This window comes from Cydia strobilella, chromosome 3 (genome assembly GCF_947568885.1).
Source record: "Cydia strobilella chromosome 3, ilCydStro3.1, whole genome shotgun sequence".
Lineage (NCBI taxonomy): Eukaryota > Metazoa > Arthropoda > Insecta > Lepidoptera > Tortricidae > Cydia > Cydia strobilella.
Genome location: NC_086043.1, coordinates 18,027,216 through 18,052,514, shown reverse-complemented (window position 1 = coordinate 18,052,514; position 25,299 = coordinate 18,027,216). Strand labels below are relative to the sequence as shown.

The 25,299-nt window shown below is 47.6% G+C and overlaps 1 protein-coding gene across 1 annotated transcript; it reads right to left on the bottom strand.

Annotated features, from left to right (window-relative positions):
• Positions 1–4,679: 4,679 nt before the first annotated feature.
• On the bottom strand, positions 4,680–24,063 carry LOC134756229 (uncharacterized). Its single transcript, XM_063693058.1, is given in 26 exon segments — positions 4,680–5,000; positions 7,416–7,531; positions 8,068–8,155; positions 8,467–8,588; positions 8,721–9,460; positions 9,526–9,657; positions 9,702–9,854; positions 9,899–10,051; positions 10,096–10,248; positions 10,293–10,445; positions 10,490–10,642; positions 10,687–10,839; positions 10,884–11,036; positions 11,081–11,211; positions 11,289–12,692; positions 13,345–13,542; positions 13,723–13,853; positions 14,224–14,351; positions 15,004–15,211; positions 15,474–15,597; positions 15,931–16,032; positions 16,672–16,853; positions 16,982–17,093; positions 19,319–19,472; positions 23,656–23,810; positions 23,900–24,063. Coding segments are annotated over 25 exon segments (5,607 nt in total). The 5' UTR covers positions 23,799–23,810; positions 23,900–24,063.
• Positions 24,064–25,299: the final 1,236 nt, after the last annotated feature.

The following is a 25,299-nucleotide window of genomic DNA, read 5'->3' as shown; positions in this document are numbered from 1 at the left end:
ACCGACGGGGTGGTATCATAGGTAGGAAGCGATGGCGATATACCGAAATTCATAAATGAAAGAGAAAAAATCCTTTGCTGCCCAAATTTTATATGAATATTCTTTCTCTTACCCCCGCTCGGTGGCGCGTCTAATAACTACTTGTAAAGCCTCACCAGTAATATATATTCATTGTCAAGGGGGCGCTGTTCATTCTTATGTATAGGGTGGGTGACAGTTCTAGACCGCGAGCCAGGAACAGATTTCCATGACCAATCGCCTCCCGGGCGAAAACTCGTATAGTGGTTAACAGCTATGTATGATGAACCCTTGTGAACGTCAGCTGCCGCTCCGTTGGTGGGTTGAGGAATGGCAGCAAATAAAGTCTATAAAAATTTTTTTGTCATCGCCTCCTGCTTGATACTTTGTCAGATGATAGTTTAGATGCTATTATGAATAAACAAAATCGTCAGCCGATTGTATCGCTGTGGAAAGACCGTCAGCTGGTCACATGAACATGTAAAAAAGAAAATTCTTTTCAGTAATTGGCGTCATCGCCTCCCGTTTGATACTTTGTCAGATGGTAGTTTAGATGCTATTGTTAATAAAACAAATAGTCAGCCGGTTGTATCGCGGTGGAAAGACCGTGTTACGCCTTTCGGTGGCTGCCATTCCTCAACCCACCAACGGACCGGCAGCTGACTATCACGAGAGTTCATCATACATAGCCTGTAACCGCTATACGAGTTTTCGCCCGGGAGGCGATGACTGACGAAATTTGCGCCTGGCTCGCGGTCCATTCATATAGTATGAAAAAATTAGTTTCAGTGAAATTACGCAACATGGCGCGTGATCATATATTCCTGGTCAGGCTTTATATACTATGTCTATGATGTATATGCACGTAAGTCTATGATGCTCTGTGGTGACGGATTAATCCCTCGTATGCACACGGATCCGTGCGTGGGAATTTAAAACTATTGTTTTAAATGTCAACCCCTCGTATGCGGCCTGTCAAATTTGATCACTGAAAAAGTGACCTTGACATTTAAAATCAGATTTTAATTTACACGCACGGATCCGTGTCTAAGCATACGAGGGGCTAATCCGTCGTTGGAGTTGGAACTGCGGTTCGAATATATCCGTCGCTGGCGTCGAAAAGGTTAAATGACTACGTTTGTTTTCCAATAAATCATTAACAACGCAGAAAAGAATGCACAGATGTATTTTAAAATGAGGTCAGGGAAACTACTACATCAAAATAAAACCAATATTAAAGTTTTATAACGTTTATTGTTGAATACTTATATGTATCGTTAAGTTGCTAACAGCACGAAGTACAGTTGGGACTGGCTCCACTCAAATAATATAAATATTAGTTCCTTAGAACAAAATAAATAAAAACACTTCTTAAAGCCCTTGTGGCATTTTTCTTTGTCAAATAATAATTTCTCAATGTTTAGTCACTTGTGCAACTTTCTACATGAAGAAATCGTTTAAATGGCCTCGATTTAAAATCGTTTGTATATAAATATAATATAGGATTAGTAAAGTACAAGAATGTGAACAGAACTTACTCGGTCGCGGCTCGCAGTCGGCTTACAGCGGGTTGTCGTGTTTCACTCAGTGTAAAACTATTCAACTGACGCGGGCGTGTAAGCCGAGCATCCGCGACACTCTACAGCCGTCGTCAGACCCAATACAATGAAATGTACAATCGGTACAAGCCATACGATACAACTGATCGGTCCCTAGTCCCGGCGGGCGTCGCGTCAAAACAAACAAATCAACGTCACAATCACCGATCAATTGTATTCACACATGATATTTTTACACCTAGAAAGAACAAACATGCTATGAATGCGATTAATCAAACACTACGCTAAATACGGGTACATGCGTTAGATATAGGTTACAGAGTCTAATATTACAGCAACCTTCAACCTTAGCCTAAGTCGATACGGTCGGCGGCCACCGATACGGTCGCTCACGCGGAGTGATTCTTACGTCTAGAATTACACATTTCATAGCTTAGGGTCGCGGGAGACTTGAAACGCTCACTCACTAGAGTGGTTTAAAATCGAGGCCACAAGTTTAATCGCCGCACTCGTCGGCGGAGGACTGCGGCGATAACGACTGCTACTACTAAGGAGACACCATGGCCGCATGATGTAACGTTAGCGCTAGGAGCGGGGCGAGGCCGCACTACACTACTCTACTCGTGGCGGCCTCGCCGCAGACGCTCCCGAACTTACTTTTGGTTTGGCTCCACAGCCTCAGTTTCGTTACAATATTCGTTCCTAAGTAATTTTAATAATATTTTATGTCTTGATTACTACCTAGTATAAATCAACTATATTTTATAACCCAATTTATATAAGTATGTAGCGGGTATATAATTATGAATCAATTGAAACTATCAATATAAACATCGAGACGCGCAGCCGTGTAAACGGAACGGTGGTCGATAACAAAATGTATAACATAAACGAACGGTATATAAAATTGTACGGCTAGTTTGTGAGCGGCGGTTCGTAAGCGTTCGAGAACAATTAAACTTAAAATAGCCCTCCTGGGACCGTAACGTGTAACAAAAATATACAAAGTAAAACTAAAATAATAGGAAAGCGCGATTTCGTTTCAGAAAACTAGCCTGTTGCAAGACCCGAGATCAAAGAAAAAGTCATTGTGAATATATCATAGCTAGAAATATGTGATTAATATATTTTTCTCAAAAATGGACGGCAAAGTCGACGTTGCCGGTTAAAAAGTAGGTCGCGAAGGGCGTAGTTTATGGTCCGTCAAAAAATTAAAAAGTTAAAAACATTGCAGTCTCGATTTCGGGACTGCAATGTTGCATACAAATTCCATTATTTGTCGAGTTCCAAACTTTTTAAAAGTTGAAGTGGCCATATCAAATGAAGGCATAGGTCCATTAAACTGCCAAACAGATGATCAGTACTTATTATTATAATGTTGGTACCGCGACTATTTAGGTGTCTCTAATAGGTTGGCGTATTTTCAGCAGAAAAATACACTTCTATTTTTAATTTAAAAAAATTAAAAGGCGGCAAAACAAATCTTTTTACTTTTTTCTGTGAAAATATATACATAAGAGCGTTGCTTCTGTAAAATATTTATATTATATTTGTTATTATTGCGCCATTTTTGAGAAAAGCACTATATATGACTCGGCTGGAAGGCTACTTGCTGGCTTCGGATTCAATTAAACGGACTCCCAAGGTCGTCCGTTTAAAACGAATCCTCAGCCAGCAAGTAGCTACTTCCGAGCCTCGACAATAATGTACTATTATATATCGCAGAAGTAGTCCCGAACTTTTTATTTCGCGCTGTGAAATATTCACGACAATATTGCAAATAATCGAGAGAAGAACACGAACTAGTCGGGTTGAGTGCGTGGTCGTGCTTGGTCGCGCGCGGCCTCACTCGGCCACGCCGTTGCTGAGCGCAGGCTTGCTGCCGGGCAGGCTGTTTGTCCTGCAACCAAATGAAACAAACGTAAAGACCCACCCATGACATCGGTAGTGGTCTGTCACGATGTTTATGCCTCTGTCTCATGGTACAGTACTATACTATGGTACTACCATGACACGAGCGCTATGTATAAACACTCACGTTGGCTGCGGCGGCGCGTCGAGCCCCATGAGCGCCAGGGCCCGGAGCGCGGCGCGTGCGCACTGCTCGTGCGAGTGCTGCGTGGACGGCCCGCCGCCGTGGCACATCACCGGCGGCTCCGTCGACAGGGACACTAGGGACAGTACTCACGGGGCAGGCTGCGGCGGCGCGTCGAGCCCCATGAGCGCCAGGGCCCGGAGCGCGGCGCGTGCGCACTGCTCGTGCGAGTGCTGCGTGGACGGCCCGCCGCCGTGGCACATCACCGGCGGCTCCGTCGCCAGGGACACTAGGGACAGTACTCACGGGGCAGGCTGCGGCGGCGCGTCGAGCCCCATGAGCGCCAGGGCCCGGAGCGCGGCGCGTGCGCACTGCTCGTGCGAGTGCTGCGTGGACGGCCCGCCGCCGTGGCACATCACCGGCGGCTCCGTCGCCAGGGACACTAGGGACAGTACTCACGGGGCAGGCTGCGGCGGCGCGTCGAGCCCCATGAGCGCCAGGGCCCGGAGCGCGGCGCGTGCGCACTGCTCGTGCGAGTGCTGCGTGGACGGGCCGCCGCCGTGGCACATCACCGGCGGCTCCGTCGCCAGGGACACTAGGGACAGTACTCACGGGGCAGGCTGCGGCGGCGCGTCGAGCCCCATGAGCGCCAGGGCCCGGAGCGCGGCGCGTGCGCACTGCTCGTGCGAGTGCTGCGTGGACGGCCCGCCGCCGTGGCACATCACCGGCGGCTCCGTCGCCAGGGACACTAGGGACAGTACTCACGGGGCAGGCTGCGGCGGCGCGTCGAGCCCCATGAGCGCCAGGGCCCGGAGCGCGGCGCGTGCGCACTGCTCGTGCGAGTGCTGCGTGGACGGCCCGCCGCCGTGGCACATCACCGGCGGCTCCGTCGCCAGGGACACTAGGGACAGTACTCACGGGGCAGGCTGCGGCGGCGCGTCGAGCCCCATGAGCGCCAGGGCCCGGAGCGCGGCGCGTGCGCACTGCTCGTGCGAGTGCTGCGTGGACGGCCCGCCGCCGTGGCACATCACCGGCGGCTCCGTCGCCAGGGACACTAGGGACAGTACTCACGGGGCAGGCTGCGGCGGCGCGTCGAGCCCCATGAGCGCCAGGGCCCGGAGCGCGGCGCGTGCGCACTGCTCGTGCGAGTGCTGCGTGGACGGCCCGCCGCCGTGGCACATCACCGGCGGCTCCGTCGCCAGGGACACTAGGGACAGTACTCACGGGGCAGGCTGCGGCGGCGCGTCGAGCCCCATGAGCGCCAGGGCCCGGAGCGCGGCGCGTGCGCACTGCTCGTGCGAGTGCTGCGTGGACGGCCCGCCGCCGTGGCACATCACCGGCGGCTCCGTCGACAGGGACACGAGAGACAGGTACTCGCCGTGGTTGCGCTAAAATAAACACACCGATTATTGAGGGCTAGCCTGCAGCAAGTTAGGAACTAAACCGAAGTTACGTCCTGCTTACTCGTTGATCATATTTTGGGGACCCGCATCGCTGCGAAAATTGTTGAGCATTCGATTTTTCGTTTATCGCGACACTGGCGACATCTAGTGTCAAGTAGCGGAACTGATGAAAGTGATGAATCCGCAACTTGACGCTAGATATCGACTACAAAAATAAGCAGTATTTTGGTTACAAGCATTTTCAAGAGGATTAGCCGTCTATGTATTATAAGTAAGGTACTGTCACGGATTTAGATTTTAATAAACCGGATGGAGTACACGGGCCAAAAAGTGTGTCCACAATTCCACATGAGAAGTCAAAGTGGGCGGTTGCATCTCTTTCTAATTAGGGTGACCATAAGTCATATGTATGTGGGATACTAGGATAAGTTGGAATGTATAGTTTGGCCAAGATCTTTTTTCATTAATGCATAGGAAGTCAGAGAGAATGGATATAGTTTTTTTCTCCTCTGTAAAACGCTTCACAAAACCTTACTTAATTTAGTTTAGTCGTTATAAAAGATGTTACTGATGACAGACAGACGGACAGCGGAGTCTTATTGATAGGGTCCCGTTTTTACCCTTTGGGTACGGAACCCTAAAAATGGTCACGTTTTTTTCATTTGTAGTCTGCCTCTTTCGCACTCATGGTATGTTCATATACGTAATTGCTTCTCTTTTGCACACTTCAGCTATTCTTTAAGCGTCATCGTAGTTAATTGCACCATTTTTTTTTATTTGCCGCCTTTGTGTACTGACGGAAATGTGTGTTCAACCTATTTTTTTATTTTTTTTACTAGCCCATTATGGTGTCCCACTGCTGGGCAAAGGCCTCTCCCCTTGTTTTCCACGACTCCCGATATAGTGCCTCCTCCGGCCAGTTGTTGAGAAAGGTGTCTAGGTCGTCCCGCCATCTCCGTCTGGGCCTGCCGGGTACGCGCTCCTCTTCTGGCATCCATTTGGTGGCTATGCTAGCCCATCTGTCTGGATGCATGCGGCAGACGTGACCGGCCCAGTCCCATTTGAGCCTAGCAGTCTTCTCACCGACGTCAGCAATGCGGGTTTTTGCGCGCAGCGTGGTATTCCGGATACGATCGGTCCTCTTCACACCTAAAATGCAGCGCTCAATAGCCCGTTGGCATACCTTCAACTTGGACTTCTGACTCTCTGTGAGTGACCATGTTTGGGCACCGTAGGTTAGGACGGGCAGGATACACATGTCGACGAGTTTTCGCGAATATTTAAGGATTTTGGATTTAAATTTTGGCAATTATATAGCTCTCAATACGTGCACAAATAAATCATTTATCTATCTATCTATCTATCAACCAAATAATTAAACATGCCGAAATAAAGATAAACTTATTTAGGTAAACTTATTTTTACATTAAGTATGTACGAGGTAATAAGAACTCTGTAAGGCCGATTCACATCGTGCCGACATCATAGTCACCCTAATGAGTTTGACAATGTTTTCTTGTATTTTTATCGTAAACTTTAATAGTTGAGGCTTACCTGTGAAAAGATATACCACAATCAACAAAACTTTAACTTCTGCAACCTTTCACACAACATCCTTTACCCATTTTATACTTTATTTCGCAAATAAATCTTGAGCGCCGCCATTCATGTATTTTGAAAATTTCATTATCAAGTTGGGGATACCAATTAATATTCAAAGTTACTACAATGTCTACCATATTAAAATTAATGTATTTTTTGTTTTGCACATGCTTGGTTAAATCAGTTAATAATATTGACATTATAACTATTTACAAATTACGTAAAAGATATCAGAACCGCACTCTGAATATAGCACTTAAATAATATAAGAAGGTATTTAATTTTAGTAGTTATTGATATAAATACTACCAAAATGGTATTTTTTTAACATTGGCAACATGTGCGAGTGGGACACCGCGACCCACTTTTGCTATCTCATGTGGACCGTTTTCTCTAGTCTGGTACGAACACCTTTCTGGCTCGGTGATAAGGTTCAATTTAGTATGGCAAAAAAAGTGACAGCTCGCTCCTGTTTAGGGTATAACTTCATGGGTACTGTACGTATAAATGTAAACGTTAGAAAAAGACATCGATCGATCAAAAATATTACGCTGACACCATCGCATTAACCTTTGGATGGTATTCCACCTTAGGTTAATGTGATGGTGATCCAATTTTTTTGTCCAAAGTGTATTCGATCTAAAGTGTATGCGTCTCACATTTTGCTAATGAGAGAGTGAGACGCAATGACATTGGACCAAGAAATTGGACAAATACCATACCATCCTAAGATGAATTTCAGAGATTATTTTTTGCAACAATATTTAAAAAACAATAAAAGTATGCGAGGCGAGTTACCTTGGGGAAATCGGAGAACTGCACAGTAAAGCCAAGTAGCTGCGACAGATACATGAGCTGCTCCTTTGCACCCGGACTGCTGTTGCTCGTACCCGTGGTACCTGTTTCACTCACACCTGAAGCAAATTACAATAATGATAGAGTTGATTACACATTTTTAACAGTGGCACTTATGAACTAATAACATGTATGAACATTAGTAATGAGTTTTACTTAGACTATAAACTAAAATGTCAGTAATAATTGAACTATAGTAGAATCCGCATATAATTACATCAAAGGGAAGTGACAAACACGTCATACTATGCGGATGTCATATAAAGCATAGTTGTACAACTTCTTATTTTTGTAAATTTTTCCAAATTAATCTTAAATTCCTCTGTCAGAGATGAATTTTATTTACCTTGTACCAATTATCAACTTGTCGCTGAGAATCAAAAGTATAACACTGCAAGCACCAAACATTATTTCATGAAAATAGGACTTATTAGGTCATAGTAAGCCATTTTGTCGCTATAAGCGAACTCTTATCCGACTTTGTCACAAATAATTTTATATGAAAATAAAACATCGCACAGTAATGACGTCATAGTAAGCGGTTGGTCAGTATAAGCGAAGTCATAATATACGGATTCCACTGTATTTCCAGTACCATTGGTGGAGTGTGGAGTGCGGTAGTCCATGAGCAGCACGCCCGGCACCGGCTGCCGCGCGTCGCCCGCGCCCGCGCTCGGGGACTCCTGAGGGAGATACCGACATTAGTACATAACAAGCACAATAGCGCAAACTGATCGAAATCGCTTTGTTTACCTAAGGCCGCTGATAACAGTCGCCCGTCAAGAACGCTTATAAGTTACGTGTTATGGCGTAGACTGTCAATGTATTCGTAACCTTCATTTTTTCAGGTAAAGTTTATTATAATCGCTCTTTCAAAATGTTAATGTCTGATATATGGGTTCAAAGAGTTAAAAATAAAGGGGAATCCTTTCAGAATCGTATACATTAACAGTTTTCTTAGTGTCATGCGATACGTTTTACAAGTAAAGCTTACTTTTCGTTTGGCATCGCCATTCGTACAACTCGTATCAGTGGCACCATTCGTATTCGCGTCTGTTAGCGTCGCATTCGTCACGCCCTCCGCCCCGCCATTCATTTCCATCGCTAGCAAAACGTCTGAAATATAAAAAAAAAGTGGCTTAAGAAGGGTACGGAGTAAGATTAGAGAGAACCACGACTTGAATAAGAACAAACTATAAAGTAGAAAGGTGTAGGTGGTGCATGATGTACGGTGTGGTGTATACTGACTGTGGGCGGCGCGGCGCTTGGCCGTCTTCTTGTTGGGCCCCAGGCCGGTGGCGCGGTGCGGCGGCGCGTCGCACTGCACCAGGAACTCCCTCCGCCGCGCCGCGCCGCGCTCCTCCAGCACGCGGTACTGCGGGGAGCGGAGCGGGGTACTGTGTAGGTGTAGGTGGTGCATGATGTACGGTGTGGTGTATACTGACTGTGGGCGGCGCGGCGCTTGGCCGTCTTCTTGTTGGGCCCCAGGCCGGTGGCGCGGTGCGGCGGCGCGTCGCACTGCACCAGGAACTCCCTCCGCCGCGCCGCGCCGCGCTCCTCCAGCACGCGGTACTGCGGGGAGCGGAGCGGGGTACTGTGTAGGTGTAGGTGGTGCATGATGTACGGTGTGGTGTATACTGACTGTGGGCGGCGCGGCGCTTGGCCGTCTTCTTGTTGGGCCCCAGGCCGGTGGCGCGGTGCGGCGGCGCGTCGCACTGCACCAGGAACTCCCTCCGCCGCGCCGCGCCGCGCTCCTCCAGCACGCGGTACTGCGGGGAGCGGAGCGGGGTACTGTGTAGGTGTAGGTGGTGCATGATGTACGGTGTGGTGTATACTGACTGTGGGCGGCGCGGCGCTTGGCCGTCTTCTTGTTGGGCCCCAGGCCGGTGGCGCGGTGCGGCGGCGCGTCGCACTGCACCAGGAACTCCCTCCGCCGCGCCGCGCCGCGCTCCTCCAGCACGCGGTACTGCGGGGAGCGGAGCGGGGTACTGTGTAGGTGTAGGTGGTGCATGATGTACGGTGTGGTGTATATTGACTGTGGGCGGCGCGGCGCTTGGCCGTCTTCTTGTTGGGCCCCAGGCCGGTGGCGCGGTGCGGCGGCGCGTCGCACTGCACCAGGAACTCCCTCCGCCGCGCCGCGCCGCGCTCCTCCAGCACGCGGTACTGCGGGGAGCGGAGCGGGGTACTGTGTAGGTGTAGGTGGTGCATGATGTACGGTGTGGTGTATACTGACTGTGGGCGGCGCGGCGCTTGGCCGTCTTCTTGTTGGGCCCCAGGCCGGTGGCGCGGTGCGGCGGCGCGTCGCACTGCACCAGGAACTCCCTCCGCCGCGCCGCGCCGCGCTCCTCCAGCACGCGGTACTGCGGGGAGCGGAGCGGGGTACTGTGTAGGTGTAGGTGGTGCATGATGTACGGTGTGGTGTATACTGACTGTGGGCGGCGCGGCGCTTGGCCGTCTTCTTGTTGGGCCCCAGGCCGGTGGCGCGGTGCGGCGGCGCGTCGCACTGCACCAGGAACTCCCTCCGCCGCGCCGCGCCGCGCTCCTCCAGCACGCGGTACTGCGGGGAGCGGAGCGGGGTACTGTGTAGGTGTAGGTGGTGCATGATGTACGGTGTGGTGTATACTGACTGTGGGCGGCGCGGCGCTTGGCCGTCTTCTTGTTGGGCCCCAGGCCGGTGGCGCGGTGCGGCGGCGCGTCGCACTGCACCAGGAACTCCCTCCGCCGCGCCGCGCCGCGCTCCTCCAGCACGCGGTACTGCGGGGAGCGGAGCGGGGTACTGTGTAGGTGTAGGTGGTGCATGATGTACGGTGTGGTGTATACTGACTGTGGGCGGCGCGGCGCTTGGCCGTCTTCTTGTTGGGCCCCAGGCCGGTGGCGCGGTGCGGCGGCGCGTCGCACTGCACCAGGAACTCCCTCCGCCGCGCCGCGCCGCGCTCCTCCAGCACGCGGTACTGCGGGGAGCGGAGCGGGGTACTGTGTAGGTGTAGGTGGTGCATGATGTACGGTGTGGTGTATACTGACTGTGGGCGGCGCGGCGCTTGGCCGTCTTCTTGTTGGGCCCCAGGCCGGTGGCGCGGTGCGGCGGCGCGTCGCACTGCACCAGGAACTCCCTCCGCCGCGCCGCGCCGCGCTCCTCCAGCACGCGGTACTGCGGGGAGCGGAGCGGGGTACTGTGTAGGTGTAGGTGGTGCATGATGTACGGTGTGGTGTATACTGACTGTGGGCGGCGCGGCGCTTGGCCGTCTTCTTGTTGGGCCCCAGGCCGGTGGCGCGGTGCGGCGGCGCGTCGCACTGCACCAGGAACTCCCTCCGCCGCGCCGCGCCGCGCTCCTCCAGCACGCGGTACTGCGGGGAGCGGAGCGGGGTACTGTGTAGGTGTAGGTGGTGCATGATGTACGGTGTGGTGTATACTGACTGTGGGCGGCGCGGCGCTTGGCCGTCTTCTTGTTGGGCCCCAGGCCGGTGGCGCGGTGCGGCGGCGCGTCGCACTGCACCAGGAACTCCCTCCGCCGCGCCGCGCCGCGCTCCTCCAGCACGCGGTACTGCGGGGAGCGGAGCGGGGTACTGTGTAGGTGTAGGTGGTGCATGATGTACGGTGTGGTGTATACTGACTGTGGGCGGCGCGGCGCTTGGCCGTCTTCTTGTTGGGCCCCAGGCCGGTGGCGCGGTGCGGCGGCGCGTCGCACTGCACCAGGAACTCCCTCCGCCGCGCCGCGCCGCGCTCCTCCAGCACGCGGTACTGCGGGGAGCGGAGCGGGGTACTGTGTAGGTGTAGGTGGTGCATGATGTACGGTGTGGTGTATATTGACTGTGGGCGGCGCGGCGCTTGGCCGTCTTCTTGTTGGGCCCCAGGCCGGTGGCGCGGTGCGGCGGCGCGTCGCACTGCACCAGGAACTCCCTCCGCCGCGCCGCGCCGCGCTCCTCCAGCACGCGGTACTGCGGGGAGCGGAGCGGGGTACTGTGTAGGTGTAGGTGGTGCATGATGTACGGTGTGGTGTATACTGACTGTGGGCGGCGCGGCGCTTGGCCGTCTTCTTGTTGGGCCCCAGGCCGGTGGCGCGGTGCGGCGGCGCGTCGCACTGCACCAGGAACTCCCTCCGCCGCGCCGCGCCGCGCTCCTCCAGCACGCGGTACTGCGGGGAGCGGAGCGGGGTACTGTGTAGGTGTAGGTGGTGCATGATGTACGGTGTGGTGTATACTGACTGTGGGCGGCGCGGCGCTTGGCCGTCTTCTTGTTGGGCCCCAGGCCGGTGGCGCGGTGCGGCGGCGCGTCGCACTGCACCAGGAACTCCCTCCGCCGCGCCGCGCCGCGCTCCTCCAGCACGCGGTACTGCGGGGAGCGGAGCGGGGTACTGTGTAGGTGTAGGTGGTGCATGATGTACGGTGTGGTGTATACTGACTGTGGGCGGCGCGGCGCTTGGCCGTCTTCTTGTTGGGCCCCAGGCCGGTGGCGCGGTGCGGCGGCGCGTCGCACTGCACCAGGAACTCCCTCCGCCGCGCCGCGCCGCGCTCCTCCAGCACGCGGTACTGCGGGGAGCGGAGCGGGGTACTGTGTAGGTGTAGGTGGTGCATGATGTACGGTGTGGTGTATACTGACTGTGGGCGGCGCGGCGCTTGGCCGTCTTCTTGTTGGGCCCCAGGCCGGTGGCGCGGTGCGGCGGCGCGTCGCACTGCACCAGGAACTCCCTCCGCCGCGCCGCGCCGCGCTCCTCCAGCACGCGGTACTGCGGGGAGCGGAGCGGGGTACTGTGTAGGTGTAGGTGGTGCATGATGTACGGTGTGGTGTATACTGACTGTGGGCGGCGCGGCGCTTGGCCGTCTTCTTGTTGGGCCCCAGGCCGGTGGCGCGGTGCGGCGGCGCGTCGCACTGCACCAGGAACTCCCTCCGCCGCGCCGCGCCGCGCTCCTCCAGCACGCGGTACTGCGGGGAGCGGAGCGGGGTACTGTGTAGGTGTAGGTGGTGCATGATGTACGGTGTGGTGTATACTGACTGTGGGCGGCGCGGCGCTTGGCCGTCTTCTTGTTGGGCCCCAGGCCGGTGGCGCGGTGCGGCGGCGCGTCGCACTGCACCAGGAACTCCCTCCGCCGCGCCGCGCCGCGCTCCTCCAGCACGCGGTACTGCGGGGAGCGCGCGCGGGCCGCGTGCCGCGCCTGCGCCAGCAGCGAGATGGGGTTGTCGGCGCCGCCCCCGCCCGCCTCGGCCGCCACGCCGCTGCCCTCCTGCCCGGGTAACACCGACCATACAGTTACCATTAGGCCCCGGACTGGACGACGGCGAGCACGAGGCCGACTAGCGGCGGATCGATTCATACGTTACGCTCGATCAAATGTATGAACGGCCTCGAACGGCCGCTCGTCGCCTCGCCGCCCGTTGGCATCCAATTCGCGGCCTAACAAGAAAGAGTAAAACCTTCCGTGGTAAATTGTCACGCGAAATGACTTGGTCTTTTTAGAAGTGCCTCACCCGAGGCATTACGGCAGCGTCTGCTCAAGAGAGTAACACATAAAAATACTGCGCCGGTTTTACAGCTATGAAACATTAGTTATCTGATATAATTAATGTCGTTATTTTTTAGTAAAACACATAAAAGTTAATTCATTTGGGCCTATACAAACTACCCTTAGAATATGTGGTCGTAGCAAAGATATACAGTGTACCAATAGGGATAATGACACATGTTGCATTTTATAACAAAATGTAGTAAAATAGATAGCAAATGAGCAACTTGTCACAATAATGTGAATATTAAAATAATATATGGAAATAATACAAAAATATTATTGTAATTCAAAATTAAACTTTGTCATCTAGCCTATTTATGACGGTCGGCGTTATCGTCGCGGCGGCGGTGTGCAACAAACGGGAGAGTACCTTGATCAGGTTCCTGGGCTTCTTCTTGGCGGGCGGCGGGCGGCGGCGCTCCTGCGTGCGCGCGCGCAGCAGCGCGGGCGGCCAGCGCCGGCGCATCTCCTCCAGCATGCGCTCGGCCGCGCGACGCTTCGACACCTTCTTGCCGTTGCCCTCGCCCTCCGTCTCCATCTCGCCCACCGTGCACACCGTAATGAACACCTGAATGTACGCAGGGTGTACGTGAATTCGTGAGTTTAACAGTATTGCCAGGATTGACAAAAAAACCTATGCTAGCGCCATTTGTAAAAACTTTATCCAACTAACCCCTTTGTCAGTGGAGTTAATATTCTATTCTTTAACTACATAAATTAGTACCTATATATTTTAAGCGTCACATACCCTCATATGTGGTGGTCCTCGTTCTGACTTCACTGTGAACTGAACTGTGAGATTTCGTTTCAAAGCTAGTTCATGTACTAATGAAACCGGCGACTTCACTTCAGAATTCATGATATCTGACGCTGCGTCACCTGAAAATGATTAAAACATTTTTTTTTGTTAAGAATTGAAAATCATATACTAAAATAGATGTAAGGAAAGAGTAACGAAGCCCTCCAGTGGTGAAGGCCGGATTCGAACCGGCGTCTTTAGCTAACGGGACTAACGCCATGAACCCCTATGCCACTCTGCCCGCTGTGGAATAATTAATGTAATGGAGCCGCAGGAACTCGTTAAAGACAGCTTTCCCGCACTAACGGTGCTCAGGATCAATCACCAGCCCGACGTTCGTCGGTTTGACGCGGTCTAATGCTTTAGGATAGCACAATGAGGCAGATCTGCACCCCGGTGCGGGGGCGGGGCGTGACCTCGCTCACACTCGTGCAGATCCGTCATGGTTACCGTTGGTCGGTGCAGGCGCCTGCGCAGGTGGCGCCGGCGCGTCGGGCGCGGGGCGCAGGTCGTGCAGCGCGCGCGCCGCCGCGTCGTGCCGCGCGCCCTGCGGCGTCGCGCCCTCGCCCAGCCACGCCCTGTACACACACACACACACACACAACGGTTACACACCAACCTGAACATATAGAAACCATACTAAGGGCCAGTTGCACCAACCACAGTTAACAGACTGTCTAAAGAAATGTCTAAAGACGATTGCCATAATTGAAAAAAAGACTGATCATGATCAACGTCACCCAGCAGAGATCTATGAAACTTTCCATACAATAAAATTTCATAGTAAACCGCCGCGGCGCGCCGGGTGACGTTGATCAGTCTGTAAAGTGCGGATGGTGCAACTGGCACTAAATAAGTACGCTACACGGACCGACCCGCCTCGCAAGAAAATTTACGCGCAAATCGAATCGGTCTACGAAGTCCACGAGGTGGGTCTTCGAGAATTGAGCTGATTGCTTCGCGCGGCATTAATTTCGCGACTCCAATATTTTTATATACTTAGGATATCTAGACACTTATGCTATCCTCCAAAGGCTCACGGATCCACTTCCGAGTAATTATTAAGTTCGATAAGTTTTAAATCGTTCTCAATTGAAACAGAGATGCATGTATTTATTGTGTTATATTGTTTCGTTAAATTTTATAACAAAGCAAAATCTACTCTATTTCCTACACTGTAGGTTTAAATTTCCTTTGTATAGATGGGCATTGTTGTGGCAGGAAACTTACCTGTCTCCCACCGTGACCCGCACGCGGTACACGAGGCCGGGGCTGAGCATGCGCTGGTACACGTTGGGCACGAAGGGCGGCACGCGGTAGGCGGGGCGGCTGCGCGCGCGCGGGGGCGCCGCCACGGCCGGGATGGACGTGTAGATGGCCGGCTGGCACAGCTTCATGGCGAGGGCGTTTAGCTCCACCGTCGGCATTACTGCACCTGCTAGGAAAGTTCGTCATAGTAATAGAACACAAGAGTTATGAAACTTTTTCTATTATGAGAATTAAAAATTTAGAAAAAAAAACCGTGATTACTTGCGTCTCTGGAACCTTAGCCGCTCAAGTGAAAATCCGAAATACACCCAATAATGTAAGTATCGCACAAGCCCTTTTTTTGTTGACTCCCTAACCATTTGACGTACATAGGTACACAGAGGCTGAGGAACCTGACATAGCCCCTAACAAAGAAGATATTGCGTACGTACCCGAGTGCCGGTGGTGCGGCATGGGCGCGTGCGCGGGCGGCGCTCGCGGCGGCGGCGGCGGGAAGTGCGTGGCCGACAGCGCCGCGCTGGCCGCTGAATGTTGTGCTCGTTTTATCGAAGAACCCTTAAAAATGCGTCCATATTTCATATCTGATGGAAAAGACGGTTCGCTCAGGCACTGACCGCACACTGTGCACGCATGTTTACTATGATATTCTCGCAAGCACTTAGGGCACATACGCACATGCGGTTGCCAACCACGGCAGGGAAATTTTTATTTTATTTTATTTTTATAATCATTTATTTGCACATTAAAAGGGTTTTACATAGAAGATATTATAAAAGTTACATGTCCTAGCCTTTTTAGCTGTTTTTGGCAGCATGCAAATATACCACTTGTTAAAAAAAATGTATCATCACAGAAATGCCTGAAGTAATCGCAGTTAAGGAAACTTACCTCAGCTGTGTATTCTTCAGTATCACCCAGTCGGAGTGTTACTGTGAATACTTTTTTGTGAGCCGGTCCCGTTTCTGATGTGAGGCGGTATTGGTGCTTAATCTGAAACAATTCATATTCTTAATATTTACAACATTTGAAGGTTAACAATATACTAAGCTAACATGCTTTTTTAGGGTTCCGTACCCAAAGGGTAAAAACGGGACCCTATTACTAAGATTCCGCTGTCCGTCTGTCACCAGGCTGTATCTCATGAACCGTGACAGCTAAACAGTTGAAATTTTCACAGATGATGTATTTCTGTTGCCGCTATAACAACAAGTACTAGAAACAGAATAAAATAAATATTTAAGTGAGGCTCCTCTACAACAAACGTGATTTTTTTTGCAAATTTTTTGCGAAAATGTACGGAACCTTTCGTGCGCGAGTCCGACTCGCACTTGGCCGGTTTTTATGAACTTGAACGCCCGCTCACGTCTCGAATGTCCTCATCGGTGTACCCACGTACTGAGACTACAGGACGAAATTAAAGACCTGAGAAAAAGCCGGGACAACCAGAGGGTCAGCACGTTATCAAGCATAAGTACATAGTCTAAGCGCTCGACCTTTGCATGTTGCTTCACGAACGATTAGGCGAGTCATATACGGACCGATTATCGGGATGGCGCGGCCCAACCCGGAGTTGTCACAGCTTTTCTATCTTGGGCTTATCACATATCTTGTTGTCAGTGTGTCACGTACCTTGTTGTACCTGGCCAGCTCGTTGACCAGGCACATGGGGGTCTTCTCTTTACTGTTGGCCGCGGCGGGCGGCGAGCGCGCCTCGTCGCCCGCCGCCCGCGACTCCTCCGCCGGCTCCGCGCTCTCCTCCGGCGGCTCCACCGTCGTCGGCGCCGGCTCTTTGGTGACGGCTGGTGTCGCTGCTGGAACGACAAAACAGGGATTATTATCATTCTTTAGGCCTATGAGACTTTTCATACAATAAAATTCACGGTGAAGACGGTTTGGGGCAACCGACCCTTAGTCTAGTAGTTGGCACACAGTGACTCACCGGGGATGGGGAGCGGTGCAGGCGGCTGCAGCGGCGGGTGCGCGTAGGCCGGCACGACGCCCGCCGGCCCGTAGCCTACGCCGTACCCGCGGCGCATCTGCTTCATTGGTTGCTGTAACATTCAATACCGTCTGTGATTTCCTTGATCCGCTGAAATCCGTGTGCCGCAACTCGCCACCGAACTGCATGGGGCCGGACCGTATCTCTCCACGCAGGGCTAGTGTTAACACTATAATTCCGTTACTTCAGTGTTTATTTTCTCGTAATCGTAATCTCGTTAATAAAATATTACCCATACATGTTCAAAATCGTTGTTATCTGGTTTTCATATTACCCTACTTAGTTATTGAATACCTTCTCACGATTAAGCCACATTCCCTTCCAATATAAGTTGCTAATGCGCCGCAAAACATGTTGCAATAAAAATTATATCAGTGACAGTGCAGACGCAGACTTTTGAAGGGAGCAAATGTTGGCTTATCCATTCATGAAGGTCATTCACCCGAGATTTACAATATAACATTTAATATGCCTAAGTACAAGCCTAGACTTGTTCATGGAGCGAGTTACGGAAAGTTTGGGAACTTAAGAACTTATTTTGAATCCATAAATTACTCTAATGATAAACGTAAATAAACTATGGGAGGAATATTAGCATGTTAAATAGATTTCACATGGGATCAACTGCATCAAAATACCTACTACAAAAGTCTATACTGAATCGCTTCATATGACAAAAACAGCTGACCTTACAAATTGTCAGCAGCTGTTGTTGTTAAAAGCTGCATTTGAAAACATGAATCATTGTGTGATTATGATAAAAAGATACCTCTAATTATAAAAGGAAGGTTTTTCATATTTTTATCATCTCTCTTTTTTAACTTATTTTTTGTCCTGGTAGCATGTTTTCTATCCATATAACAGTAAATTTACAAATTTTAACATGACTATGTCGATAACCCTTCCCATTTTCCCATTCTCAGAAATTTTTATTCTAGAAAGTTTCTAGACTAGTATTTTTTATACAATTTTGGTGTTTGAAGATCCTTTTGTGAATTCTTATTATTAAGTTTGACATATCTATAATAATTCAATGTTTTTAAGAATAATAATAACTGCATCAATAAATTGCTCTGATATTTAGATTAAGGTAATATTTAAAACTTGACAATTTAAAAGTGCTTGTTGCTAGGCCTATTTGAATAAAGAATATATTGAATTGAATTGAATTAAAACTCACGTTGAAGCAATATTAACGTGTCTTCTCTGTAAGTTATTGCACAATACGAGAACATGCAGTTTTTATACCATATAATAACACATACTGGTCAATAACTATAATAAATTCCATAGTTATAAAGCACCCTCTCTCACATACTCTCACGGGTCCCTTTGTCTCTGGCCGGGAGACAGCAGACGACTACCTATAAACTTGATCACGCGAATAACGGGGCCGTTTTGTCTCTTAAAGGGGTTGAGTAAAGGTCGTCGGTGTCTTTGATTGCCGATCTGATGTTATATGTTAGTCATAACCTCAAATATTTTAAGATTTTGTGGGTGAAAAACTTGCGAGATTATTAAATTCTTCGCTTGTAGTCTATATTTTTGCTTGCATTCGTGTATAAAAACTTGACCGTGAAGCATTTGGGTGCCGTCGAATAAATGCAAACGTAAATTATACCTATCTAAGCGCGCGCCAAAAACCGGTCTGGGGATTTGTAAACAAAGTCAGGTAACTTCATTGAACATGGAAATTTTTGTTGACCCATATATAAATGCAAGATTGTACTTTTTACCTCTCAATTCGAACTTGGGAGTTAATGAACAAGGACAAACAAAAATAATCACAATCGCAGTATCCCGTTATTTAGCTCTCACTTTCATATATGTATATGTATTTACTTTACACTAATTATGTACCTAACGAGAAAGTGAGCAAATTGTTGCGGGTATTTCCATCTTACCAGTTAGTCAGTAGCGACGAAGTTGTATAACATTGCATTGTAACTACCTATAGGCAAAAATTCATTGACTGTACAAGGTAAAAGATGCGTAGGGTCTAAGAAAAGTGGTGCCCCCGAGTTTAATAGCTGAAAAAGATTGTGGTTGAAGGTTTAGCTGTATATGACTTATACTTTAGCCCTAACGTCTGTTAGTAAGTAGCTTAATCTAGGTCTACTTTTTACTAGAATCCCCTTGCACTCATGAGCCATCTTTCTTTTCTTTCAAGAGGTAACGATTTTACTGATTTTCACGTCGTACTGTCTGGTTCGTTATTATGACAGCACGGGCCAGATTATACTTTGACAACGATATAAATTGTAATGGCAGACTTACCGGCGGCATAGAGTGGTGCTGCTGCGGATGGTGCGGCATAGCGCGGATGGGGTGCGGGGGGCGCTGCGCAGGCGCGTGGTGCGGAGGCACCATGGCGCCCATGCCTAGCTGCCCGTGCCCGCCCATGCCGCCGCCCGACGGGCCCAGCGGCACCCTGCAACCCCACCTATAGTCACATGCTGCCCTGGTACCGCTGAAGAAGCCTTGGTCTCCAGTTGTAGTCGTATAATAGAGGGGTGACGCTGTACCACATAATAGATATACTACGTACTTAATACTATTCTCACGATCATACGAAACGTATGTTGACAGTGAATTATGATCGCACGTCAATCGACTCTTGCATGATCGACTGTGTCGTAATAGGAGGAATCGTGAGCCGAGTACATCCGAATAATGAAGTGAAATACGTAGCGTAAGGCGACAACAGAATACCAAGATCCCTGTATACAAATGTGCTACGATTCTACTACACGTGCGAGACGATTGTATGAGATCCACCAGCGTGTATACAGTACACACCTTTGGGGCGCCGCACACATGTGGTTTATGTGTTGCAGTGTAATTTAACAGCATTGTGTGGACCTGTTGCTAGACACTACGGCGCGAGCGGCATTTAACTTCTGAACTCACAGGATAACTTACTTAACTAGTACCTTACACAAATAACACAAAAACTTCTAACGATGATAAACAAGAAGACAAAGCATAAATTACTAATGAAAAATGATTGCCTTTGGTTTATTACCGAACTGGTCAATCCTTTTCAAACCCCGTATTTTTAAACAGCATGATGTCACATATCCTATTGTTTTATTCACTTTTAAGCACTTTATGTAGACACAGATGCGAGCAACGTGCGAGCTCTCAGCAGTCTGCACAGCAAGAGACAGTTATCCCAACTGGCGAGCTATTCAATATACGTGATATATTAGTCTACCCGAAGAAAGCTGGGCCCACATTCATCATGGGCCGCGGTTCAATAGAGACGTCGTCATATGTTCCATTGTAAGCCCATTCATGACCAGTTTCAGTATAAAGGCCGCCGCAAGAGACCCTCGACGTATCAACAAATTACACAGCATTTGCATATCAATGCAGTCTCCACTCTATTTAGTTAAACATACCTATATTGTTGCTGTGAATATAGTGTCAATGTTGAGTTAACATTCAATGCGGTATTGAGTGTGAATATCTTTATATTCCTTTCTTTCTACAATTTATAGAACAAGTCTAATCTTAATTATTTCAACTAAAAGATGCGGCTACATATTTAGCGCAATAAAAGATAAAAGCTTGCAAGTATGAGAATGATGAAGTTAATAAAAGTGTGTTGGCATATTTAGAGATATCTAGCATACAAGTTTAACGAAGCTCTTAGCTTTAACGCTATGCAGAATATCTCAACTAAACAAGCAAGATAAGCTCCAATAGTTTGAATGGTCATAAAACTAAATAAAGTGCTGTTGTAAATATTTATTGAAACGGAAAAGCAGTGAAAACTTACGTATTTACAGTTATATTATATATATATTGTACTTTGTTTTGTCTGCATGTCTATACTCGACTCCACAGGGTAGTATTATTAAGCAGTCAAATCAGCCAGAATCTGTGCGGAAAGAGAAGAGTCGTAGAATGTATGGGCTATGCGCTCCCTTACATTCTACGACTTCTCCTTCCGCACAGACTAGCTGATTTGACTGCTTAACATACTAAACGTCTAAAACGAAACGTCTGAAACGTCTCAAGTTAGTACGAGTAGAGTAAGTGACGTCACAATGAATCCACATCCGTATAAATAAGTACCTACACATTCATTGCCAAGGATCCGTTAGGCGAGATCTCTGTTCGTAAATCGTAGGCGCTTTTCGCTACAAAAGCAGTGTTATCGGCTACGCTCGTAGCGTAGCGCGTAGCTCGCGCTGGCAGTGTTAAGTTTTTGTTGATTGTATAATTACCAAATTTTACGACCCCTATTAATTTAATTTATCTATAGAAAACAACCCTATCAGAAAGAGTAAACTGACTGTTGCGTGCGTGTATTCAATTCAATCAATGAGATTAGGTACAGTCGAGTTCAACATCTTTACAAGCCAATGCTGACAATAAGCTCGTGTAAATATATTTTTGGTACGTTGGCCGTAAAGATGTTTTAGAATTCGACCGTACCGCGTTATCGTATATATCTTAGGTGCGTTTTATAACTTGAAGTTCTGATATCCATTACAGGACTTGGTGCAATGATAGCAACTGCCAGAATTGTTCTCAGCACTTCATCATCGGCGATCAGGCACAATGTGAAGGTCACCACTTTTGTCATCACACTATGACGTCAGTGCGCAAGGAAAAGCATCATTGAACAATTTGGTAGTTGCATAAATAATAAATTACCCATATCGAAATAAAGGGTACCATAAGTTCAGTCTCATTTAATGACATTACCATCATCATCATCATATCAGCCTTCTATCGCCCACTGCTGAGCATAGGCCTCTCCTCGAGCACGCCACTTATTCCGGTCCTGAGTCAATCTCATCCAGAAGTGACATTACCATATTATAATCCATACTAATATTATAAATGCGAAAGTCTGTTTGTCTGTGTGTTACCTCTGCACGCTTAAACCGCTGAACCGATTTAGTTAAAATTTGGCATAGAGATAGTTTGTCCCAGGGAAGGACATAGGATAGTTTTTATCCCGAAAATCATCCCTTAAGAGGGTGAAAAGCGGGGTGGAATCATGGTGGAATTGAGATAATAAATGAGTTGCCTAATATTTGTGTGCATATTATGCTCAAAATGAATGATTGCTATAAGACTTTCTCCAGGCGCTATTCTAACTCTAGCTGGGGTTACTAAGTAGATGCAGACAAAGTCGCGGGCAAAAGCTAGTTTTACTATAAATCTTATACTTTTATGAACTGAAGTCACTTCTATTTTTATTATCTTACTCCTCTCATTTATTTATATTACTTTATGAAAAAGGTCTAATAAAAACACCTTTTTTCTACTCCAGCACTCTTATTAATTTGTAGATTAAATGATTGCCAGTGAGTTCGAAAAACACCTACATAAAAAGCGCAGCGCGCGGGGCCCCACAACAGTGTTATAAGGATCCTACAGCAGTGTTTCTAGGGATATTTCATACAATATTATGCAACTGTTGTTTTTTTTTTATTTAGACTTCGGTTTTGTAACTTCGGCTCTTGAAATTTAAGAACTCTTATTATGATCCTGTTGCACAAAATACTATAAACTGTATTCAGTTTAAGTAAAAAATTGCACTTATTATAGAACCTCATATTATTGAGCTTTATACTACTGTTTTATAAAATTTACTTATCCCATGAAACTAAAACCTGTCCTAGTGGAATGTTCTGATGCCGAAAAACTTTCACATTGCTATTGATAATGGACGTATTTATGCAAACGGGAACCAACCCACACCAAATACTCATTGAAAATCGAACCTTAATGTTAAAACAATGTAGTAAACATTTGAATGCATCCGATTGAAGATTGTCAAGCCACAACGTTTCTTGTGCTTGGATTGTCTCAGAACTGTGTGGTGTAGGTTAGAACCAGCGGTCATTTTCGACATTCATAAGTGCATTGTAAATTAATTGCAATTGAAAAATGAAGACTTCCACTTTCAAGCACTATGTCTGCAGCCTATCAACTTAATGCCTTTTAAACAAAGTAAGACAGACATATCATATCATATGTAATCAGTGGCATAGCTAGGCTTCGGCGAATGGGGCCTTCGCCCATGCCTTGCACTTAGGGGGCCACCTGATTCCTCAAAAGGGCCTCGCAGATGTGGTTTCGTCCAAGTATCTTATCATCATCTACCTTATCTAAAAAGTATCTTGTCATCATCAAACATAACCTAAATAGCTGCCAATTTGGCAACAGCTCAGGGCAAAACCAACACAAACAATCTAGTACCTTGAAAATTAAGGATTTGTGATGTATGATATTTCTGGCCTAATTATTCATAACAGCTTTTGGAGCTTTATTAATAGATCAGATTTATAAACAGGCTTAATCCAATAAGAGTTAGAGCAACTGTTTATACAAATCACGTTTGCTTTAGGGCAGGACAGTATTCACTAAGAAATATCCTGTCTATCTTTATACTCTGTCAATTTTATTGGGTACATTGGAAAACAGATATAACACAAGTGCCTAATAATGGTCTACCTCACATCCACACAAAATAACCAGCAACTAAGTCTATTCAGCTTCTTAACCTCGTTCCAAGGGAAAGTATAGTTATATTTAGTGTTTTTGATGCTTGGAATCGAGAGCAAATAAATGTAATAAGCGGTCATTACCTAGTTAGCGTTACGTGCCTGTTCTCTCTGTGTAACTGGTGCGGCTGCATCTGATGATGGCCGGGCATGCCCTGGTGCCCGCCCATGTGCTGCGGAGGGTGCCCAGACATCGGCTGGTGATGCATGTTCGGGTGATGCATCATCTTCGCCAAACACTACAATATAACAAACATTCAACGGTGATACCGACAAAAACATCTCGAAATCTTGCCACGAAAACAAACGGTATTTTGAAATTTCTTACCGGTATTGAGCCCCACGTACTAATTTATTCCCCAGCTATGCGTTCGACATAGATCCGCACACAATTTACAGCAGTGTTATTTATTTTTGGCAAACAGTAAAGAAAATCGTTTCGTTCAACATGCGGCCATGTTAAAAATGTTGCCATGTAAGCAAGCACAGATATTACTATTATAATGGAGGTGACCTAAATAAATAACTTATTCTTAAAAAACACATTAGACATTTATAAATACCGATAGTACCAACACTAACCTTAAACACAATAAATGGACTAGGTATTACATTTTTAAATTAAATGTTATTCAAATGACATAATGGTATTGTAAAAAAGTTTTATTCGTTTTATTAGTACTGCTACTAGGCGTAAGGTGACACTAGTCAAAAAATATTGTTACCACCTACCATAGAGAAATATTATAACAAAAGAAAGAGTGGTAACTCCATATAGCCGATGACATAAAACTATGAAAACGGATTATATCGCGTATATTGAATTTATAATACATCCCGACGTTTCGAACTCTTTACAGCGTTCGTGGTCAACGGGTGGCGATATAATCCGTTTTCATGGTTTTATTTCATGAGTAACTATCGCGGTAACCGAAGACAATATTCCATATAGCCGGTCAAACAAGTTAGTAGAAAAAGGAGCGAAATTCAAATTTTCTATGGGACGATAACCCTTCGCGCCTAAATTTTTTAAATTTGCCGCATAATATTTTTTTTAAATCAAAGATAGATATAACTCCGTAATAGACGGATACAGTCTAAGGTGCCTCGAAAATCAAGAAAATTTGATTCTCGATCAGATGGCGCCACTACCTTTGGCCTACGATAGATGGCGTTGACGGTTTCGTTTGTTATTTAACAATTTTAACGCATTTCAGTGAAAAAACATTACAAAATAATATAAAAATAATTAATGCAAATTAAAAAAAAACATTTATCCATATACAGGATGGCCAAAAAATATGTGCATTCCCGTTGCCAGGGAGGTTTTGGGATTATACTAAGCAACTTTTACTATGAGACAAAGAGGATATAATAAGATAGAGCGGTACTGTCATAGTAAGTTTTGTAACCGCTGTAAATTCACTGCCATCTATCGACATACTTTAAAACTAAAAATGAAGATTTATAAAAATACGTTAAAATGTATTTAAATATGGATAAATGATTTTTTTATTTGTATTAATTATTTTTATATGATTTTGACCCATGTTCTTTCACTGATGTGCGTTAAAATTATAAATAACAAACGAAACCGTCAGCGCCCTCTATACGAGAGTAGGCCAAAACTAGTGGCGCCCTCTGGTCGAGAATCAAATATTCGTGATTTTCGAGGCACGTTTTTTCCTTAGACTGTATCCATCTAATCTTAGCTATGACATCAACCAC